The sequence below is a fragment of the Sinocyclocheilus rhinocerous genome, unplaced genomic scaffold (assembly GCF_001515625.1).
Source record: "Sinocyclocheilus rhinocerous isolate Xijiao unplaced genomic scaffold, SAMN03320098_v1.1 scaffold4233, whole genome shotgun sequence".
NCBI lineage: Eukaryota > Metazoa > Chordata > Actinopteri > Cypriniformes > Cyprinidae > Sinocyclocheilus > Sinocyclocheilus rhinocerous.
The window spans coordinates 1-21129 of NW_015663511.1; the positions used below are offsets into that span (position 1 = coordinate 1).

The 21129-nt window shown below is 37.5% G+C and overlaps 1 protein-coding gene across 1 annotated transcript; it reads left to right on the forward strand.

Annotated features, from left to right (window-relative positions):
- Positions 1-1821: 1821 nt before the first annotated feature.
- LOC107728957 (verrucotoxin subunit beta-like) lies at positions 1822-16008 on the forward strand. The gene is made up of 8 exons (XM_016539293.1): positions 1822-1893; positions 2598-2713; positions 2828-2921; positions 6923-7015; positions 7213-8931; positions 13680-13801; positions 15174-15286; positions 15567-16008. The coding sequence occupies exons 2-8, from the start codon at positions 2621-2623 to the stop codon at positions 15694-15696; spliced, it is 2364 nt and encodes a 787-aa protein (XP_016394779.1). The 5' UTR covers positions 1822-1893; positions 2598-2620; the 3' UTR covers positions 15697-16008.
- Positions 16009-21129: the final 5121 nt, after the last annotated feature.

The window sequence follows — 21129 nt, forward strand, 5'->3', positions numbered from 1 at the left end:
CTTGTAAATTAAAAAAGTAATGCGTTACTTTACTAGTTACTTAAAGAAAAGTAATCTGTTTACGTAACTCGCATTACTTGTAATGAGTTACCCCCAACACTGGCGATAACCATCATCTCTATGCTAACACTGATTTTAATTTGGAAAATTGCACCTGCTTAATGAATACGTTATTGTAGGACGGCAGCAGTGGAATCACTCAAAACAGAATGAGATGAAATTGTTTTTAATTATGAATGCATCATTGTGTGTTGGATGAGTTAGGTTAAACGTAAATATTGCAAGAAATCCACTGTCGTTCACTGATGTTTGTGACAACTGCAGGTGGCAAATTTATAAACAATTTTACATTGTGCCATTTTCATACATCTTGCTTCTAGAGCATGTTTGATTTAGTTTACCCCAAAGTGTTAATTAATACATTAACTAACATGCAGGAACTAACATGTAATTAAGGTAGTGTTATTCATGCAGTAGTTCATATGACTCATGTCGTAGTTAAGTTAGTTCTTCATTAGTTCTTGATTAATACATATCTTAACTCATCATTAGTTCAGAGTCAAGTAATTATTAATTCAGGTATTAGTACATGATAATTCTTGCTTATGTAATTTAATAAAAAAAATATATATTTGCACAAAATAAATTTGATATAAAATGTATATGAAAATGTAGCCATGTGCAATAATATTGAAAAATGAGGATGTGACGCATTGTGATGCATGGTGATATCGAATTGAATCGAATCACTGACATATATAATCGTAATCCAAACAAACGGTGAAACCAGTGAAGATTCACACCCCTAATAATCTACATTTAACCTGTTAAAATTTTTTATTTAATGTTATCTGTGTTAATCTACAACAACAATGTGAACTTTTATAAACATTCGTTTGGCCATTAACTTTTAAATGCATCATTATGCAAAAAAATATGAGCAGATAAAGACCCACGGCTGGCAGATCAACGTGCTACTTAATTTCTCTCCAATATGGTAGGAAGTTAAATTAAATTAAATGTGGAGGATGTTAACTGTGACAAGATGATTGACAGGCCAATTTTACAGTGATATGATGCGTGTATTTATGCGACAGAGCGGACCATTAAAGACGCAATTGTATGGCGTTAGTATATCCCAAAGCTTCATTACTCTTCTACTACACACTCAAAAGTGTGTACTTTTACTTCACCAAAAAAGTGCATACTTTAAGGGCGTAGTGTAAGTAGGCACATTGGGACACAACAATATTTCAGGTTGGCCATGCCACTCTTTATCACAACCCTGCTAAAATGTGGTTATCAAAACCTGTTCCAGGTCCATCCAAGTGCAAACATCAGTGGCTTTTTACATAAGTCTGATGACAGTGACTTATGTGAAGTGCATTGCTCTGCAAAACTGTTCTTTGACACAGAAAACAAGTTCAATAATAAGCAGAAAATAAGCTAAATATTAACAGCAAAACAAACTCTGCAAATAGGGTTTTCTGCAAATTCACTGAATACTGGAATGTCAAATGCCCTCAAACGAGGGGAGCTTTTACTTTAACTTAAAGAGTTTGGTGTTTTTCCACCAAGCTTTATTTTGGTCTCATCTGACCATTAACCCCATGCAGTCCCACTGAAAGCTCTAGTAACTATAATAATCTGTTTTAACTTCACATATTAACCTTTCACTTCTCTGCCTTTTTTGGGGGGCACAAAAACGGATGACTCTGACCTCACAATATTGCGCTGTGATGCTCCAGTGGAGGCACTAAGCAGAGTCTGGGTCCATGAGGGCAAAGGGCCAGTATTTTTTTTTTTTCTGATTATAAATATCACTACAGAAATCCCATGACATTACCAGAAGATTTAATCTCTTAACTTACCAAGAACACACAGAGACTGCAGGTAATACATCATTTTGAAACAATATGAACAGGTAATGTTAGTGTGAATGTGCCGTTTAGAGCTCAAGCGGATCACAGGGGATTCAGAGACATGTTTCTATTACAATTCAAAAACTTCACTAGACTGCAAACAAACTAAAGGAAAGAATGTCTTTGGATTCCTAAATACTGGATTTGTTTTAAATCAATTAAATAACCATCCATATTTATTAGGAAATGTAAAATGTTGAGAAAATTCATGAAATGAAGTTATTTGAATTGTATTATATGTTTTTTTTTTCATGAAACCTCAATCTACACCAACATCTTGACTAAAATGAACATATGACACAAGCCTTTCAGAGTAGAAGCTTAACAAATATTGAAACTGTCATGTTGAAACTTGAGAGTCTATAAAGTTGCACCTTTATAGGTTAATTTGTATAGTATTTTCAGCACTGCCATAGAAAACATCTAAATTCATTTGGCTGATTCATTTCAGTGTTTTGAACTGTGCTACATGTTTTAAATCCGCTTTTGCTTGATTGAAACCTCAAGCACAGAAGTGGTTAAATCTTATCTTTCATAATTCTTATGATTTATAGATTGCAAATCTAGCAAATAGATTGACGGTGAGCTAGGAAGTTTATGTATTAAATGTTTTTCTCTCAAAAGCAGTTAATTGAGTGCACTGAGGCTCTTCTCCATTGACTTTTATTCCATCAGGTCTCCTCATTAACTTTTCTAAGATGACATCACTCTTGATGTACCTAAAGCAGCAAAACTGCATCTACATATGTGCATGCCTTTGGCTGGCGTATCTTGCTGTGGTAAATGCAGAGGTAAATACATTCCCTCAGCTCAGACAAAATGCAAAAGTCTAACCAGATATTTCAGTGGATTAGAGATTTTTAAAAATCTGTGGAAGATTTAATGAACCATTTCTTTAAATATAGGGAATTATAGTGAAATTACAACCCAAAGCCGATGAGATTGGGACTTCAACTGAAGAAACTCTAAGAGGACCCAGAGGAATTTTAAAGACTCGAGGTAAGATGTGAGTGGTTCTACAACATGTGAATGAGCTGTTAGAACTCAATAACATCACAGGGACATTGCTCTGACCAAACACCACTGTGAGGTTTGGTATACATGCAATAACTGAGTTCAGACTATTAAATTAGTCCCGCTGTAGTCAATAACTTTATTAATTTAAACTCATCTTTTATCATCAAGATGTCATAATGAAACGTTTTTTCCCTGTGAAAATAATTTCTTATGCCCTAAAATTACTTGAGTGTAACACTACAACCTTGATTCATTTAGTATACATGATTTCTTGAATATGCAATTGACATGATTGGTTACATGTTTGTGACAGTAAACAGGGCTGGGGTTTTTAAGTCTGTCTTTGGTTCGTTGCGATTTTAAAGAGAAAATACTAAACAATGCTGCTGACTGATGAATTTGCACATGGTTTGACTTAAAGCAGATTTAAACACTTCATAGACACAGAAACAACATTGTGTCATTGGTTATACAAGGATATGGGAGTCTTTGGTAGTCCATGGCACTATTTATAGCAAAATAATGAAAGTTGTCTCACTTACTGGGTGGCCTTGAATAGTCCTAAACAGTGTTGGGGAAAGTTACTTTTAAAAGTAATGCATTACAATATTGCTTTACTCTCTAAAAAGTAACTAATTGGGTTACTTAGTTACTTTTTATGGGAAGTAATGTGTTACGTTAATTTTGTGCTACTTTTTCTAATCTGGGCTGGGCTTGCTCTTTTTATATATATATAAAAAGTAAAATCTTTGGTGAATGTAAAAGCCCTTTCACACCAAAAGTGAAATGAATAAGCCTTGGGCTGAAGGAAGTGTACATTCACATGTGTAAAATAGAGGACGCTGCTCAAACAAACCATTCAGCTGTGCTGCTGTTCTGGATCACAGAAGAATAGGACACAGGAGAAGAAAGTTCAACACTCTTCAGCAATAAAAAAGTCAAACATAAATGTTATGTTTATCTGAAGTCCTTTTTGCTTAGTATGTTTGAGTTGGATCAATGAAGGACAGCAACAAAGACATTGCCAGTCAATAAATGAGAAAACAAAGTAGCTGGTCTTACTTATTTGAAAAAAGTAAATCAGATATTTTCTTGTTTAAAATAAAAAGTAATATGTAACTTTACTAGTTACTTGAAAAAATTATATGATTGATTACATAACTCACATTACTTGTTATGCGTTACCCCCAACACTGGTCCAAAAACAGGAAGTGAGGCTACATCTCAGCAATGCTTTTCTGTATTGGAATGAAACTTGGAAAGCTTCATTGGCACCATGATCCGAGGGTTTCTGCCAGTTTTGGTGACAGCACCACCGATAAGTCAAGAAATCTGAAAAATGATCCATGGTTATTTTGCATCATATAGAATCTGACATGACAATTGTGATTTTGCCATGGTTGGTCACCTGTCATTTAGAATTTCAACATTTTTTTTTTTTATGTTTTAATGCTTTGTCATTTGCATAGCACTTGATAACCGACCAGATGTCTAGAGAGTTTCTACTGAGCTTGCAAAGATAGCGCCATCTAGCATTAAAATTTTCATTTCAAACGATTTTCATTAGCATTAAGGTGCAAACATTTGTTATGTTGCCTTGAGAAAGTCAACATATTGAAATGCTATTTAAACTGCTTCTTCTTCTGAGAATGAAATGTTTTGACTCTAACTAGTCCTAGAGCTTTAAAGCTACAAACGCAACTTCAGCGCGTCTCAACACAGTAAACAAACAAGCGTTTCCTATCAACGACAACTGCACTAAACACTAATGAGACAAGAAATTAATACACTTACGATCTGCTTTTAACTTCCGCTGATTCACTGCTTCTCTTCAAGAGTATTTCTTTACACTCTTTTGCTAGCGCTTGAACACACTTTACTGTTTAGCACAACAAAGGTCTAAGCAAGCGCACGACACTGACAAGGTATGCGATAGAGTACGAGACCAAACGCAACTTCAGCACGTCTCAACGTGATTAAACAGTTGATATAGTTATCATTCAAAATAGACAGATTAAACAGTACCGGGCCAAGAATATAGCCCTGAGGAACACAAGAACTTAAATGTATATCAGAGGAGGAATTGTGCCCGAGGCAGACAGAATAACTCCTATTAGTTAAATATGAGTGGAACCATTGTAGCACCGTACCTCGAAGGCCCACACATGCTTCTAGACATGATAAGAGAATATTGTGATTGACCAAGTCAAATGCAGAGCTAAGGTCTAGCAAAACTAATGCCATAGCATTACATCATTCATGACTCTTAAAAGGGCCGATTCGGTGCTGTGACAGGCTTTAAAACCAGACTGAATATTTTTTTTAATGAATATAGTTATCATTCAAAATAGACAGAAGTTGGCTTAGGACCACTTTTCTAAAATTTTAAAAAGAAAAGGTAAATTTGAGATTGGGCTAAATTACTCAACAGCGTAGGATCCAAATTTGGTTTTGTTTTGTTTTTAGATCAGGCAAAACCGATGGCATGTTTAAGGCAGTCGGGAACGGTACCAGTGTAAAGACATTTGTTGATGACAGACGACAAATCAGGGCCAATAGCTTGAAAAACTTGCTTAAGAAAATGTGTGGGAATCACATCCTGAAGGGCAGCTAGCAGGTTTTAAACTTGCAACAATCTCATTAAGGGAGTTCAAGGTGATGGCTCAAAGACAGACCATGTAGAGGAGCAAAAGTGGACATCAAGTGGCTTATAGGCTCACAAAGGCATTAGAGATTTAATTAGTAAGATCTCGCAAAATCCTCACAAAGAGAGTCAGACGCCTCAGGAAAATTATTAATAGTGGGATTGAGAACATAATCAATTATTGAAAATAAGGCATTAGGCCTGATGCTTTTACATAAATATAAACTCTGAAAGATATTTACGCTTGGCAGCATTAGCAGCTTGCTGAAATGCAGAGAGAGAGAGTCCTTTAAGATTTCATAGGAAACTTGTAATCTATCCTTATTCCACTTTTAGGCACTGTGACATGTTTTAGTGCTGTGTTGCGTTGATTTCTTGTCACATTTTTATTGGCTGGTCAGTAAACGTGGGTCGTAGCAGAAAACACAATGTGCAATGATCATGCTGAATTTCTGACACTCAGAAAATTATCACAGGCTATCTTTGGTCACAAGACCGTTACAACGGCCATCTTTGGACCTCTATCACTGCACGACATACAACAATCGCCACGATTGTTTCACAATGCAAATCTTTCGTCTGGGACAGCCGGAAATTGTGCAGTGTGTCTCAGGTTTAAGGCAAAAGAAAAAGTGCTGAAATGAGAATGTGGTGCTGCTAACAAGAAAGCTGTGTTGCAAACTAAGAAGTGAAGAAACAGAAAAGAAGGAGCATACTAAAACAAGTGAAGTTTTGGGGTGTTCTAAAAAGGCAACACCTACAATGATGACAAGTTTATGCCTCCGTTAAGCAAACCCACTTCAGGCCCTCATCTCATGTTCCAGATGTTAAGTACGTTTTGTATTAACTTCAGAACCTTCCCTTTCAAAGCACCATCATCTGTGTACTCCAGATCTTCATGGACCTTCTCTGGGCTCCAGGACTTCAGAATTCCTCAGTACTTTGTGTTCAAGGCTGTTGAAAAAGAATCCTTTGGAAGACGTACATGCGAAGCTAAATATCACTATAATTATCATTCTGTTTCATCAGCTTGGTGGCGTAGCTGGCCTGGGTCACTAGGGTTCTGTGACTGAATCTTACCTAGTATGATCCTAAATTGCTTGTTGAAGAAAAATTATAAAAGAAGCTGTCTTCATATTCAAAACATTTTGCATTTAATATGATTTTGTGTGCTTGATGGACAGTTGTTAGCTTGATCCTGTATTCCTTCTGAACACATTTTGTTGTGCAATGAGCTTGCAACTATATTTTTATAATGGATTTCTACAGCCTTAAACAGTATTCATTATCATTAAGATGGCAAAATGTGTTGTAAATATTAACTTTTGCTTTATTATAGTCACAGCAAAAGAGTCAATTGAAATAGCAGCCCTAGGAAGACCCCTGTCACTTGGCATGCTTTACGACTGCCGCAAAGATTCCTTCATTCCAGGTGGTGTATCTACAAAAAAAACACACAAAAAAACTAATTTAAAGAAAACGTTTTTTTATTTTTTTTTTCACCAAATGATGAATCACCAATTACCAGTCCTTGTGTGACAAAACTATAAAACCTGCAAAATTTACATTTACACCAGTACATCACTCCCTCATACATATAGTAACTGTTAAAGCCATTTTTTATTTCAGGTGTTACTCTCTGGGATAAGAAATCATTGAGTGAAAATTTGGACATTCATCATCAGACCGAGACAGATCTGAAGTTTAGTAGCTCTGATTCTCTTTCTAGTAAGTCCAGTCTCCTGGATGTAAGCGCTTCCCTGAAGGCCAGTTTCTTGGGGGGGCTTGTGAATGTGGGAGGATCTGGGAAGTTCCTACATGACACCAAAGCCTCAAACCAACAGTCCAGAGTTACAATGTTTCACAGTGAAACCACAAGATATGAACAGCTCACTATGTCCCAGCTGAGCCATTTCACCTACCCTGAGGTGTTTGAGCAGACAACTGCAACTCATGTGGTCACGGCTGTACTGTACGGAGCTCAAGCATTGATGGTGTTTGATCGGACATTTTCAGAAGAGGAAAACAAGCAGGATATTGAGGGAGACCTGAATGTCATGGTCAAGAGCATCCCTAGATTTTCCATTAAGGGAAAAGGATCTGTAAATATGAAAGAAGATGAAAAGAATGAGGTAGAGAAAATCGCCTGCACATTTCATGGGGACGTCTTACTTGAGCAGAACCCCACCACATACATAGAGGCCCTACAGACATACAAGCAGCTCCCCGCTCTGCTGAAGAATCCACAGAATGAAGTTCCAATAAAAGTCTGGCTTTATCCGCTTCATCTGTTGGACAGTAAGGCAGCTCAGCTGGAGAGAGAAATCACCACAAGTCTGATTTCCGACACTGAACATATAATCGAGGAGCTGGGAGAGGCAGAGAGGACATGCAATGACCTGTTTAAAAATACACTGGTCAGTGATTTCAGTGACATCAAAGCGAGGCTGCAATTATTTCAGAGCTTATTTAGCAAATACAAGACAATGCTCATGGAAGCAGTTGGCAGGGTCTTGCCTGCTATTCGAGGAGGAGAGATGGAGGACAAATCTCTGGAAGACATCCTGAAGATCCACAGGAGCTCCCTGTTTAATGCTGACAAGCTGAAACTCTGGTTAAATGATGCAAAGTTTGAACTTCACATCTTGAGTCATGTCACTAAGTCACTGGAAGGGATCAGAATTAAAGACTCAGTTGATATCATGACCCTCTTCTTTAATCCTAATATTGATGCAGTGGTGTGCTTGACCTTTACATCTCTGAAGTATGAAGACACATATCTTTCAACCCTGAAGAAGTTACTGCAATCTGACATGTTTAAAGATAGGGATATCACTTCTTTTTCTGTGGAGCCTCTCATAAAGTGGTTCAGTGATCCCAGAATCATAATAAAGATGATAGAGAACTTGTCTCAATTCAGGAGGATTGCAGAGGCCAATAAAGATGAAACAAGAATCCGCTTCATTATTTCCGCCATCTCCAATCCCAACATTGCAGGCTCCTCCATCTATCTGTATGAAAAAGGTAAACTGATAGAAACACAGTTCGAGCCCATGTCCAGGCCGCCCCCACCAATAATGAGGAATGTCCAGGCCCAAGCTGTGTCCCTTAAACTGCAGCAGTCTTCATCTAGAGAGAGAGTGCATTACAGAGTGGAATACAAGCAGGTGAAACTACATTCTGGAGCTGAGGAACCATGGTCTTCTAAAGACACATATGATGAAGACTTTACTCTGACTGGATTGGAGCATGGAAAGCATTACCTGATCCGCTACAGGATTGTTGGTAAAGTGGGAGTGAGTGAAGCCAGTGATACTGTTAGTGCTACAGTTAGTGCTAACCCTTTCGGTAAGTGTCATCTACACATTTTTTAGAAAATAATTAACTGATTTGACTCTTAAAATATCTAGTTCACACAGCAGCTTACCCAGCTGGCACAGTATGTCAATGTAATGTCAGGAAGATGTTGGACTCAAACATCTCTAATGTCGGTCGGACGTAAAATTTTGGTAAAAAAAATAGTTTAGTATCTAAACCAGCCATTTGTTTGACGTCAAGGTCAATCAGACTGGCGTCAAATATTGTTTGGCATAAACCCCACACTGAAAAAAAAGAAAAAAAAAACATTAAAAAATGGTAAAATGCAAGGCAGCACAGTGTGCCAAACATTTAAAATGACAGTAATGAAGACCTTCAACTAAATTAGCGTGTTTAGTGTTAAAAAAAGAGACGAGATGAGCAGAAACACAAGAACTACAACTGACTTCAGCCACAGCCTTAGATGAAATCAACTGAAAAGATTTTAATCTCTCAATATCTCAGCAGAGGAGGATTAAACAACTCCACAAACAGCATTACCAGCCTTAGTTATTACTAACCAGGGGTGCGTTTCCCAAAAGCATCGTTAGCTAACAATGTTCATAAGTTCCATTAAACTCTATTGGTAATGACGGAACTTGCGACCATATTTGCTTTTGGGAAACGCTCCCCAGATGGACTTTATTTCTGTCATGTCTATAGATGCTCACATTGAGAATTAACAGAGGTTTAGATTAGGGTGCGCCGATCTGATATTCAGGATCGGTATCGCTCCGATACTGGCATTTTCTGCTGGATCGGGGTATCGGTCAGACGAGACCATTCCAAATCCGATATAGTGCATATACTATTCTGTGTTATTATTAAGCCCCACGAAAGCCACAAAAACATTATAAAGCACCATAAAGATTCTGTGCAATATATTTCAAGTGTTCAGAGACAGTTCCATAGTTTAATGTGAGGTACAGATGAATATTTAAGTCAAGTTCACGTAAACTCTTCTCTCCGCAGCGGCTGTCTGTCATCCTCCATTCAGCATTCAAACTGTGTGTCACGTTCGGTTATGACAGTCAAGACGATGAAACTCTCTCCAAGATGATTAAATGTTATACTGGCATTTTCTGCTGGATCGGGGTATCGGTCAGACGAGACCATTCCAAATCCGATATAGTGCATATACTATTCTGTGTTATTATTAAGCCCCACGAAAGCCACAAAAACATTATAAAGCACCATAAAGATTCTGTGCAATATATTTCAAGTGTTCAGAGACAGTTCCATAGTTTAATGTGAGGTACAGATGAATATTTAAGTCGTTAAATTGAAGTTCAAGTAAACCCTTCTCTCCGCTGCGGCTGTCAGTCATCCTCCATTCAGCATTCAGACTGCGCGTCGCATTCGGTTACAACAGTCAAGACGACGAAACTCTCTCCAGGATGATACAATGTTCCACTTATTATACTTGATCTGTTGATAAACATCAGCGGTTTTGCATAAAAGGACTTTATCTTGCTGGAGTTTATAGCTAATTCTAAATCATGTTACTTTCTACCGGGTGTCTGTTAGAGATCATAACACTGGAGTACAGAGCACTATGAATTGTTCTTCATGCGCACAGTAACTGAAATTTAAAACTGTTAAAAGAAAAGGCTCAATAAACTATCACACAGATATAATACACTATACATCAGTATCTCTTCCCTTTGTGCTTTGAACTTCTCTATGCGGAGCATATGATGACTCTGTGTTGCTCCAAGCGCATCATTCTGCACACGGGATGTGCATAAGCGCTTTGTGCTGCTCTGTATTGGAGCCTTTCATGTTATAAAGCTTTTGGCTAAAAGCTTAATGGAACCGTTTAAAGTAGCCATGTGATCACAAATTAATCGGCGATTTGGCGCAGCGCAGACGTGATTCTTGAAAACAGTCTCTCCACACGAGCAGTTCCAGATTTCTCACTACTATGACGTCATACTTTGACGCCCATTTGACGCCATACACAACCCTGAGTGAGAAGCAGCGGTCCGCCATTACTGCTTTCTTGCTGTAGCTGCTGGAGGTACAAAGAGCCATTAAAAGTGTTGTGTGTTGGGATGCACCAAGGAACATAGGAGTCTCCATCGACCGCTGAGGACACGGTGGTTAAATTTCATTTTCGAAGGAAATGTCCCGGAAAAAAACTGAAAAGTCCTATACGTTTGTGCTAACATTTTACGCCGGACTGCCTCACAAACGAGGGTCAGTTCAGCGTGCAAAGATCGCTTCTGAAAGAGGGATCGATACCAACGCTTCGTGCGCAAACGTCCGGACTCCAGACACAGTAAGCATCACGCGTCATATTTTGTTTTCCAAAAGAGCTTCTTGGCTCTCTGTAAGGCTAATGTTGCTAAAGCTACCATTGTCTCTGCCTGTTTTCACTAATGCTGCCTTCACGTGCTACCAGAATGATCGTAAATAGGAATGTGCTAGTTAAAAATTGCATTTGGAAGCAATGTGTGGTCAGTAACACGGTCACCACCAGTTAAATCGTAACACCAGTATGCCCGCGAGGCGTGAGCATGAGCTCTTGAAGCTCCGCAGTCTTCTGAAATCGGAGGCGGGAGCACCAGCTCATTTGCATTTAAAGGGAACAAACACAAAAAACAGCGCGTTTTGGCTCATACCCTAAAAGTGGCAATTTCAGCAAGCTATAAAAAAATTATCTGTGGGGTATTTTGAGATAAAACTTCACATACACACTCTGGGGACATCAGAGAACAATTAAAAATATTGTATCAATGCATTCTATGGCACTTTTAAAAACACAGCCATCAATAATCAGCATATGAATCTCAACAATGGTGACAATCAACATACAGCCTAATGTTTCAGTCCATGCTGGGTACCACCAATCAAAACTCATCCATGCCTCCCAGCATGCATTGCGGTGTGTATAAATTATGCAGCTGAATTACCGTAGTATTTTTTTTAATTCTTACTATTTGCTTTTATTTTTGTTGTAACTTTTTAGTATTTTGTTTTGTGATTTTCAGAGTTGATCTGTTATTGATTGTCACCATTGTTGATATTCATATGTTTATTCTTGATGTCTGCACAATATCTTTTAAAAATATCTGATTATAATAACACTGTTGGATCTCATGCTGTAGAAACACAGGACTGCTATAAATAAAGTAGCACATCATCTATATAATCAAATATTAAACTTATAAGATAATTAATCAGACCACATCATGATGATTGTCATCATCAATCCATAACTTTCTTCACCTGATCAAATTTTCTCTTGACTTTTCTGGCCATAACAAATGTGTTTTATATAAACACTGTAACAGCAACCTGAGGAAAAAAGAAAAAAAAAACTAATGTAAAAAAGTCAAGGGTTAAGAGCCCAACTAAAGGAACAATATTTGCCGTAATGGCAACTTCAAACAAAACATTTTCAATAAAACAACATAACCTCTGAACTTCTGTTAATTCTCAATAAGAACTTAAATAGATGTCTGACAGAAATAAAGTAAATCTGGTTAATAATGAGTGAAGCTGGTGGTGCTGTTTGTGGAGTTGTTTAATCAGATCTTCAATGATTTAATGACTTATCTTCAGTTGATTTCATCTAAGACTGTGGCTGAAGTCAGTTGTGGTTCTTGTGTTTCTGCATGTCTTGTCTATTTTTTCAGTTTTCATAGTAACATATGACAACTCCTTTCTCAGGTTTCTGAATTCACTCAAAAGTTTTTTTTTTTTATGCCCTCCACTGGGTAGACTATAGTAAATTAATGTAGGGAATAGTAAATGAGGGTACAGGGTATGATTTCAGACTGTCTCTGAGTGTCGACGCTGATGTTGTTTCCTACATTATATTACTGTTTAAATGAAAAAAAGTAAGTTACTGTCAGAATTTGGCAATTTTTTAAGTTTTAAAGTGCATGTCAACCATTTTCATTCAGGTGTTCTTATGCTTATTTGCAAAATGTGCATCAAAATAATCTGCTTAAGTCTGTTGTCATGTGTCACCACTTAAGGGTCCAAATGTTCAACAAGATGCCTAAAGAAAACAACAAACAGTGCTAATATACACTCACGATGCGACGTAATACTACCAAAAAATGTCAATCTTAACCTTTATCTCCATACCAACATCCCAGATGTTGCCAAACTGTGATTAATCTTTTATACATTGTTCAAATACTTGTGTCTGGAATGCAGTGAGCATGAAGACTAGTCCCGATAAATGAGTGTTGAGATAGTATTCTCAAGTGAAACGAGTAGAGGCTTGGACTTGGAAACAGCTTTTCTTACGTTATGACTTAACAAGCGTATTGGACAGAAACCCGACTGAGATTGCGCATATGTTCAGTTACTCTTCCCTACCGAACTTACTTGCTGTCACTTCTCATTGTTTCGGCACCATGGAATTTATAAATTTAGCACCGACTATTTTACTATTATACATTAAGTGTTTGAGCAGTATTTGCAGCTTAATTTTATAGTAAGAAATATTCCTTTTTAGTGGACTCAAATAAAATAAATTCACATTATTAACACCATAAAAATATTAGTTATATACTTGAATGGTTCAAAGCAATTTGTTTCCCAAATGAAATTAGTGAACTTCAGTGGTATTATTACGGTAACATTCTGTAAAGAAGGAGAGCTGTAAATTAACAGTACATTCCTGGCAACCACTGCTGTCAGTATTTTACTGTTATTTTACAGCACTTTTTTTCACTGTATCATTACTATATATACAGTTAAAAATTGTGTGTTTTTGTTAGGAACTGTGATTCGTTTTGACGGGTTTTTCACAACCATGAAAGCGATGAGCTGGTCTGACAGCAGGCAGTTTTGCAGAGATCATGGTGGTGATCTGGTCATTATCAAGAGTACACAGAAGCAGGTGGGTTTGTACAAGTGATCCTTATGAAAATGATATATATATATATATATATATATATATATCTCAAAACAGCGGTGACATGCTTCATGCTGCAATGCATGCTGGGAACCATTTTATACTATGGTACCTTCCAGCATGCATTTCACCATTTCACCAAAATATTTTGTGCACAATGTGGCTTTTTTTTAAAATCTGATTATCACAACTGTTTTAGTTTTGTTTGCTCTGTTCCTGTTTGTCAGTTCATATTAGTTCCCTTGGTTACTCACTCATGCTCTAGTTTGTTGCTATAGTTTGTTTCATGTATTTAAGGCCTGCGTTTCCCTAGTTCACTTGTCTATTACTGTTGATTTACATGTGGCTGTCTGTTATTCCCGTTATTTACAGCGGTCTCCTGAGTATTTATTTTGGATTAACTAAAGATTGTTCTGATTTTCCAGTCCTTCATTGTGCACGTTTCTCTACAACACCCACGTTACAACCTGATGATGATGCATCATCAATAAATACCCAACAGTTTATACTCAGTATTTCTCTTAGCTTTTTTGTTTTTTGCCATAACAACTGTCTTATGAGTTACCGCCAACTTTTTTTTAATTTTCAATAAATCATCAATACTAATGCTTTTTTAATGTTTAAATAAGAACTTCTGTAGACATATGACAGAAATAAAGTCAAACGAATAAGTGCAGCTGGTTATGCGATTTGTGCAGTTGTTTAATCATCCTCTGCTGCAATCTTTTGTTGGGATTTAAAGGGTTTCTGTTGAGTTACCATTGTGCTGAAGAGTAGAGTGTGTGCTTCAGTCCAGGAGAAGAACAAGAAACACTGATGTTATGCTGCATGTTGCTTTATTTAAAATACAGTAACTGCACTGCAGTGATGTCTGTTAACTACTTCATTAGGTTGATGTTTTTTTACATTAATTCAGTTCAATTTCAGACATACACAAAGTATCTGCAGTTCAATAAATACAAATAAAGGCACAGTCTATCATTATGCCAATATTCTTTTGTATGACTTTGTATTAATAACTTACAACTTTGAGTAAATCATGCTTGAGAAATTTAAGGCAATCGGTTTTAAGGGCTCCAGTTTTCGAACTAAACACAACTAATTACATTTACAGAAGTAGTAAATATATTTTCACATATTTTTCTAATATATGAAAAGCCGCAATTCCGTAAGTATTATTCAATATACTGTGATATATTAAGACAATATATTATGATTTGTTTCATATTTTTTCAGTATATTTAAACTATTTAATATATTGATCATACATATATGGGAACATTTTATTTCCGTAAGGGGAGTGTCTGTTAAAGAATGAGAGGAATCACATTTATTCATTGTTTGTATTCCCACACAGAGACTCGTATCTTCATTCGTCAAGGAGATTGGTGTGCCTGTGTGGATTGGTTTGTCTGACTTAGAGAAGAAGGGCCACATGAAATGGGTGGATAATTCACCACTGAATCAAAGGTAAGTGCTGAAACACTCACAGATAATTACAGAGTATGTATTTGTTTCAGTCTATTTTATTCACATTTCACAACCTTTAGAAAACAGCTGGAGACACAAGTAGACCCACAATCAGAGACTCTTCCAATGAATTATTTTACAACAAAACTCTTCATCTCTCTGTTACTTCTCTGTTCTTTCACTTCCACTCTTGCTTCTGTACTGCTTGAGATTATTCTTGTATTGTTGACTTATGAATTTGGGGTTGTGAATAGCTGAAAATCTAATACATGTTATTCAGGTTTTGGCGTGAAGGTGAGCCGAATGACCTGAATGGAAATGAGGACTGTGTTGTATTGAATCCAAGTCCCATCATGTACAACTGGAATGATATCCCATGCTTGGTGTACAGCAACATTATTTGTGAATAAAAGGGTTCCTCTCATATTGTCATGCATTTACCAGTATTATTTTATGGCATAAAACCAGATAAATCATTATTAAGATTCCTGTCTTTTAAAACCCTGTCAGCTCATTTAATAATATATAAACTGCTTTTGTGATGTAAGTTTAATTTTAGAATATTCTGTATATTCTTATATCCTAGATATTCAGATCAAAGAATAATGTAAAACTTTTTCATTTTGCTATAATAAACCCACATCATCCTGATTCTGTCTGGATGATGGCACAATATGAGACACCAAACCTCTGATGTGTTCTTGTCTTGCTCCACGATGCTAATATGATCTTATTCTATCTGCTTTGTTCATCTGACAATCACAGTAAACTACAGAAGACTAAGACCAGTGTGTATCAGTCAAACTGCGCTGAGGAGTTCATACCTTCCTCCATAAGGTCCTCCTGACGTGTTTGTAAACATATTATATGGTCTTCTCGTTATGCATATTCATTGATTTTAGATCAAAAACTCTCAGAACTGATTGGATAAAAAAATTAACAGATTATCATAAGGCCTCCTACTTCAGTTTACCATTTATGTAGGTGGTTTGACCTCTTTTCAAGGCCAAATTGTCAACTGCTAGATGTAAAACACAAAAGAGGATGAACATAGTATACTCTATATGCTGTTGTGCAAGTACACTGTAATTGTAAAGCATGGACCCTTTACTTTCATTAAAAAAGGCTTATTTTTTGCTATTGTTGGCTCATTGTGTAAATATAAGCTATTAATTTAAATTATAGACTAGCACAAACTGAGTGCTTAATCCTGCTCCTGCTAAATTTTGTTCCCCTGCCCCTTTAATCGCAAATAGTAAAATGCCCTTTCAGTCATATTGCGATACCCTGGAAAAAGATTTCAACCGAGGGGGACGGTAAAGAACCTACTGATTGTCCTGAGACTGCTGGCTGCATGCAACACCTGCAGGTGGATCAATTTGCTGTACACTTTTTTTTTTTGCTGTGTTTACAGCAAGCAAAATATAAATAAAAAACGGGTGGTTTTGCATTTCCATCATAAAGGGATATTCAAATTAAATGGAAAAAAAGCAGCAACATTGGTTGAACCACTTCAGATGGATCGACCAACATAGATCCACTCCATCACCACTTGCATCTTGTATAAATTTGCCAACTAAGAAATGCACTTTATTTTTAAAATGTTAGTCTTATGACATAACTTTAATGTAGCTGTTCATTCACGCATTTCAAAATGTTAGTCATCATTTACTCAACCACAAGTTGTCCAAACCTTTATGACTGTCTTTCTTCTGTTGACATCTAAAGTCTAATTCTTAGACTTTAATTATATGTGTAACCCCTCTCTCCCGGGTCCTCTCCGCCACACCTCGTTCTCGCTCCGAGTGGGTCTCCGGCATGGGAGGCGGACGCACTAACAAGGAGGCTAAAGACTGCAGCCACTAGCGTCAGTCGCTAGTGCGTCTCTTGAGATCAGGGGAGTGAGGTTTACCTGCACAGCACCTACCGCTGGCCTCCGTTACATATGCATTTATGGTGTAATTACTACATTTCCGTGTCAATCCATGTTCATATTCACCACAAACAATACACTGTTACTTTAATTCAGCAAAAATAGACTCGGTGAGGAAACAATCTCTGCACTGCTGCAGACGCACTGCTCCTGAAAGCACTGCCGGATGCAACCGTGTGCAATGTGAACGCTAATCCGTTATCATGAGCGCAGAAAAATACGCACCGCATATGCAATGCAAGCAGAGTGACCCCTGATTTACCCCTGATTTACACTGCACACGTCTGTGGCGCGTTACGGCTCCGACGTGGCTACTGGAACTGATCGCGGTCATTCTAGTCAATGCTTGTGTTTACACCAGACGTGCGGGGGCACGTTTCAAAAGCGTCCCTCTCCGTGCCGCTTCGCTAAAGATAGGCACCTAGTCTATTTTTGACGGACGCCGCGTCCAAACCGCACAGCAAATACAAAATAAAAGTCAAAAAATCATGTCAATTTCAAAATAAACACCCTGTACAGACTCCCGATCGTATTTCACCGTCACATATCTTTGGCAGGAGGCCAGAAATGGATGACAACGAGCGATTCATCCTCGAAATACAAAAACACATGGTGTTATATGACATCACAAATCCTTTTTACAAGGACAATGAGCAACCAAACAACATCTGACAGGCAAATCACGTGGTCTCGCGAATCCTACCGCTGCGCTTCTGATCCGCTTCTGGTGTGAGTTGGCACCGCGTGGAGGCGCAGACGTGTGTAGTGTAAATAAGGGGTAAGGCCTGTTTCACACATACTCCGTCTGCAGTGCGTGCGTTGCATTTTTTTAACGATCCATGTTAACGGATTAGAGTGATCACACTGCACACGGGTGCGGTCCGTCAGTGTGTTCCAGGAGCAGTGCAGCGATCGTTTACGCACCGAGTCTAGTTTTGCTGAGCTGCATGCGCTGAATTAAAGTGACAGCGCATTGTTTGCGGTAAAAATGAACATGGATTGACACAGAAATGTAGTAATTTCACAATAAATTCATATAATTAAAGTCTACTGTGTCTCACAGTAAACACGTGGCTTTTTGGCTAGATTTAAAACAAGGAAAAGTGCACTTTTAGATAAACAAGGTAACATAATAGATGCACTTGTGGTGGTAGAAAAACTAAGTTCTTTAAGATCCGTGGGATTGCTTGTAATAAAGATTTAAATGCAAAAGAAAAGGCACGAGAGTCGAGTGTTTCTGTCAGTGGTGAGATTTAATTAAAAATATTTGTGATAGCTTTAACGTAAGAAAAGTAGGTTGTATGCTGTGTTTAAATGTGTTGCTACTTGCTTAAGCAACTTATTATACAAACTTAGAAGTCAAATGCATGAATAATACGTTGTTTATATTTATTGAGTTTAAACTAATGTCTATGAAAGATTGTTACTGTACTGTGATAAAAAGAGTATCACAATGCTGAAAAAGCTTCTTCTTTTAATTTTTATTTACATGATTTGAAATAAATGTTGTGTTTGTAGCCTAAACAGCCGCGGATAAGTAGCGGACTGCAAACGCGTCCTGTGTGAAAGCACAATGAGACCATGCAGCTTCTGCAATGCATACGTAACGCACATGGACCGCATACGCACTGCAGACTGAGTATATGTGAAACAGGCGTAATGTGAACCTGGCGTTATGTGTGTGCGCTGCAAGTGTGCATGAGCGCACCGTCTCCAGAAGAGCGTGCGAGCGCTGAATGGTTTAAACACTGGCAAGAATTAAAAAGAAATGCAATTTATAAACTTTAGTGACGATGCAACACTGTTTCAATTGTGCAAGTGACAATTCCTGTGTTAACTGTGCAGCGTGAAGCTCGCTTATAATGCAGACCAGTGGTGTAGTCTACGTGATACGCAGGTATACGCGTATACCCACTAGGAAAGGTCAAGGATTTCAAGCAGATCGGAGATCGGTCCATTGGTTAGTCAAGTTTTTCCGTCCCATCGCGCAAAGTCACATGACTCTTTTGATGCGCATGGTGGAATTTATTCTGTAAATGTGTTTCCATCGTAGTTTATAAGGATAAAATATATAGGATAAAACAATTATCCTGCTCAATTGTGCGCATACGGTTTTTATACGTATTTGTAGAATTTATGCGCATCTTGGCGTTTCCATCCAGCGTTTTTTTATGAGATATTCCAAAATGCACATAAAAATAGGTGGATGGAAACATAGTGACAGATCAGTCAACTGTCCCGGACATCAGATAGTCACTACCTGACCTGGTCATGATCAAATATGTTAGCTTTGCTTGGCAGCATAAAGGAAAATTATGCAATTATTTGTAAATTTAACTGACTGAAAACAAAAGTAAATGAGGGGGGTTGAAAGATTTCTTATCCTGTGGCTCCCTCTAGTGGACTGCAGTTGTCCTCTAGAGAGGGCATTTTTGCTCAGCCAATGCAAGTCTATGGGAAATCTTTGATTTTTTATAATTATTTATACGAAAACTATTAGTATTATCAGTTAGAAAAGATATAGAAACAAACTACAGATCAGGTCCAATGTCTCTGACGAGTTTGGTGCCTGTAGCATTAAAGCCCTAGGAGGAGATACAGTACAGTTGAAAATTATTGGTCTGAGAAGAATAAGAAGAAGTTTAAATAGTGTAACAGTATGTTGGCTTTCTCAAGTCAACATAACTAGCTAATAACTTAAGTAACGTTAGTGTGGTGGATCAGTGAATGTGGGAGAACAGGAGAGAAAATACAGATACTGTGCATGTGTGTGTCTGTGTGCAGCAGTTAAACTGAATACAATGTTTATATCTCCTTGTTTCAGATGACGAGAGAGATGAGAACTCCTGACCAACCTTGTGGACAAAAAGTCAGGCTAATGAATTTAAAAATAGGCAATCTTAAATGTGCATTGAAAATTGCAAGCTTATAAAACCTATGCTCCAGGGACCATATTCATAAGACAAATGTAACTGGCTGAGTTAAACGATTAACACTAAACAGTAGAAAATCAGTCCAGTCTCCCCAGCTGTAAATGTCATTGGCTGTTAAAGTCTTCTGTTGCTTATAATAAATTGACATGTTGATATCACATAAGCAGTCTTTCAGAATGCTCTCAGTTACATGTATATGCATATTGTATGCATTAGTGAGTGTGGTGATGATAGGGTGTTGCTTTGGGGTGGTGAGTAGCTATGAGGCTGCGGGAAAAATCAGAGTATACCCACTACAAAAAAAACTAGACTACACCACTGATGCAGACGCGACATGATTTGAAGCCATTTGCACATTCTGAGAGAAAGAGAGAGCACGCGCGGTGATTCACTCATGCTGTTTGTGAAATTGTCTCACAGAAATTTTATTTTTGCAGATTTTCTTTTACAGATAAAATGAGTCAAAAAAGAGATTTAACTCAGACTGAAAGTCAACAATTATTAAATGCCCATGAGAAATATTCAAAGCTAATACAAAACTAGAAATTGCAAAGTTAATGCATAACCATTGGACAGCAAAATGCTCAGTGGGTCAGCAGGGTCAGTCAAAAACATGTGAAGAAGAAAAGATGCATGTTAACCGCAAAAGAATGAGGAATTAAGGTGACGAATTAGGTGTGAAATCACCAGGAACCATTTAGTCTCCAGCGCAACCATTTTGCAGAACTGCAACCTACCTGGAGTCTCCAGAAGTACAAGGTTTCAGGTTCTCAGAGACTTAGGTTAAGTAAAGAATCCTAAAAAATGACCCCTACTTAATAAGAATCACATACTGAAGTGTAGTAAAATACTTGAAGACTGATTATATATATACAGTAATATATAGATTATTAGTGATTAAATACAATATTAATAGTAGTTATTAAGATTGACGCTCTCAGTATGCGGAGTATTTAAATATTTTTGAATGAGCGTTT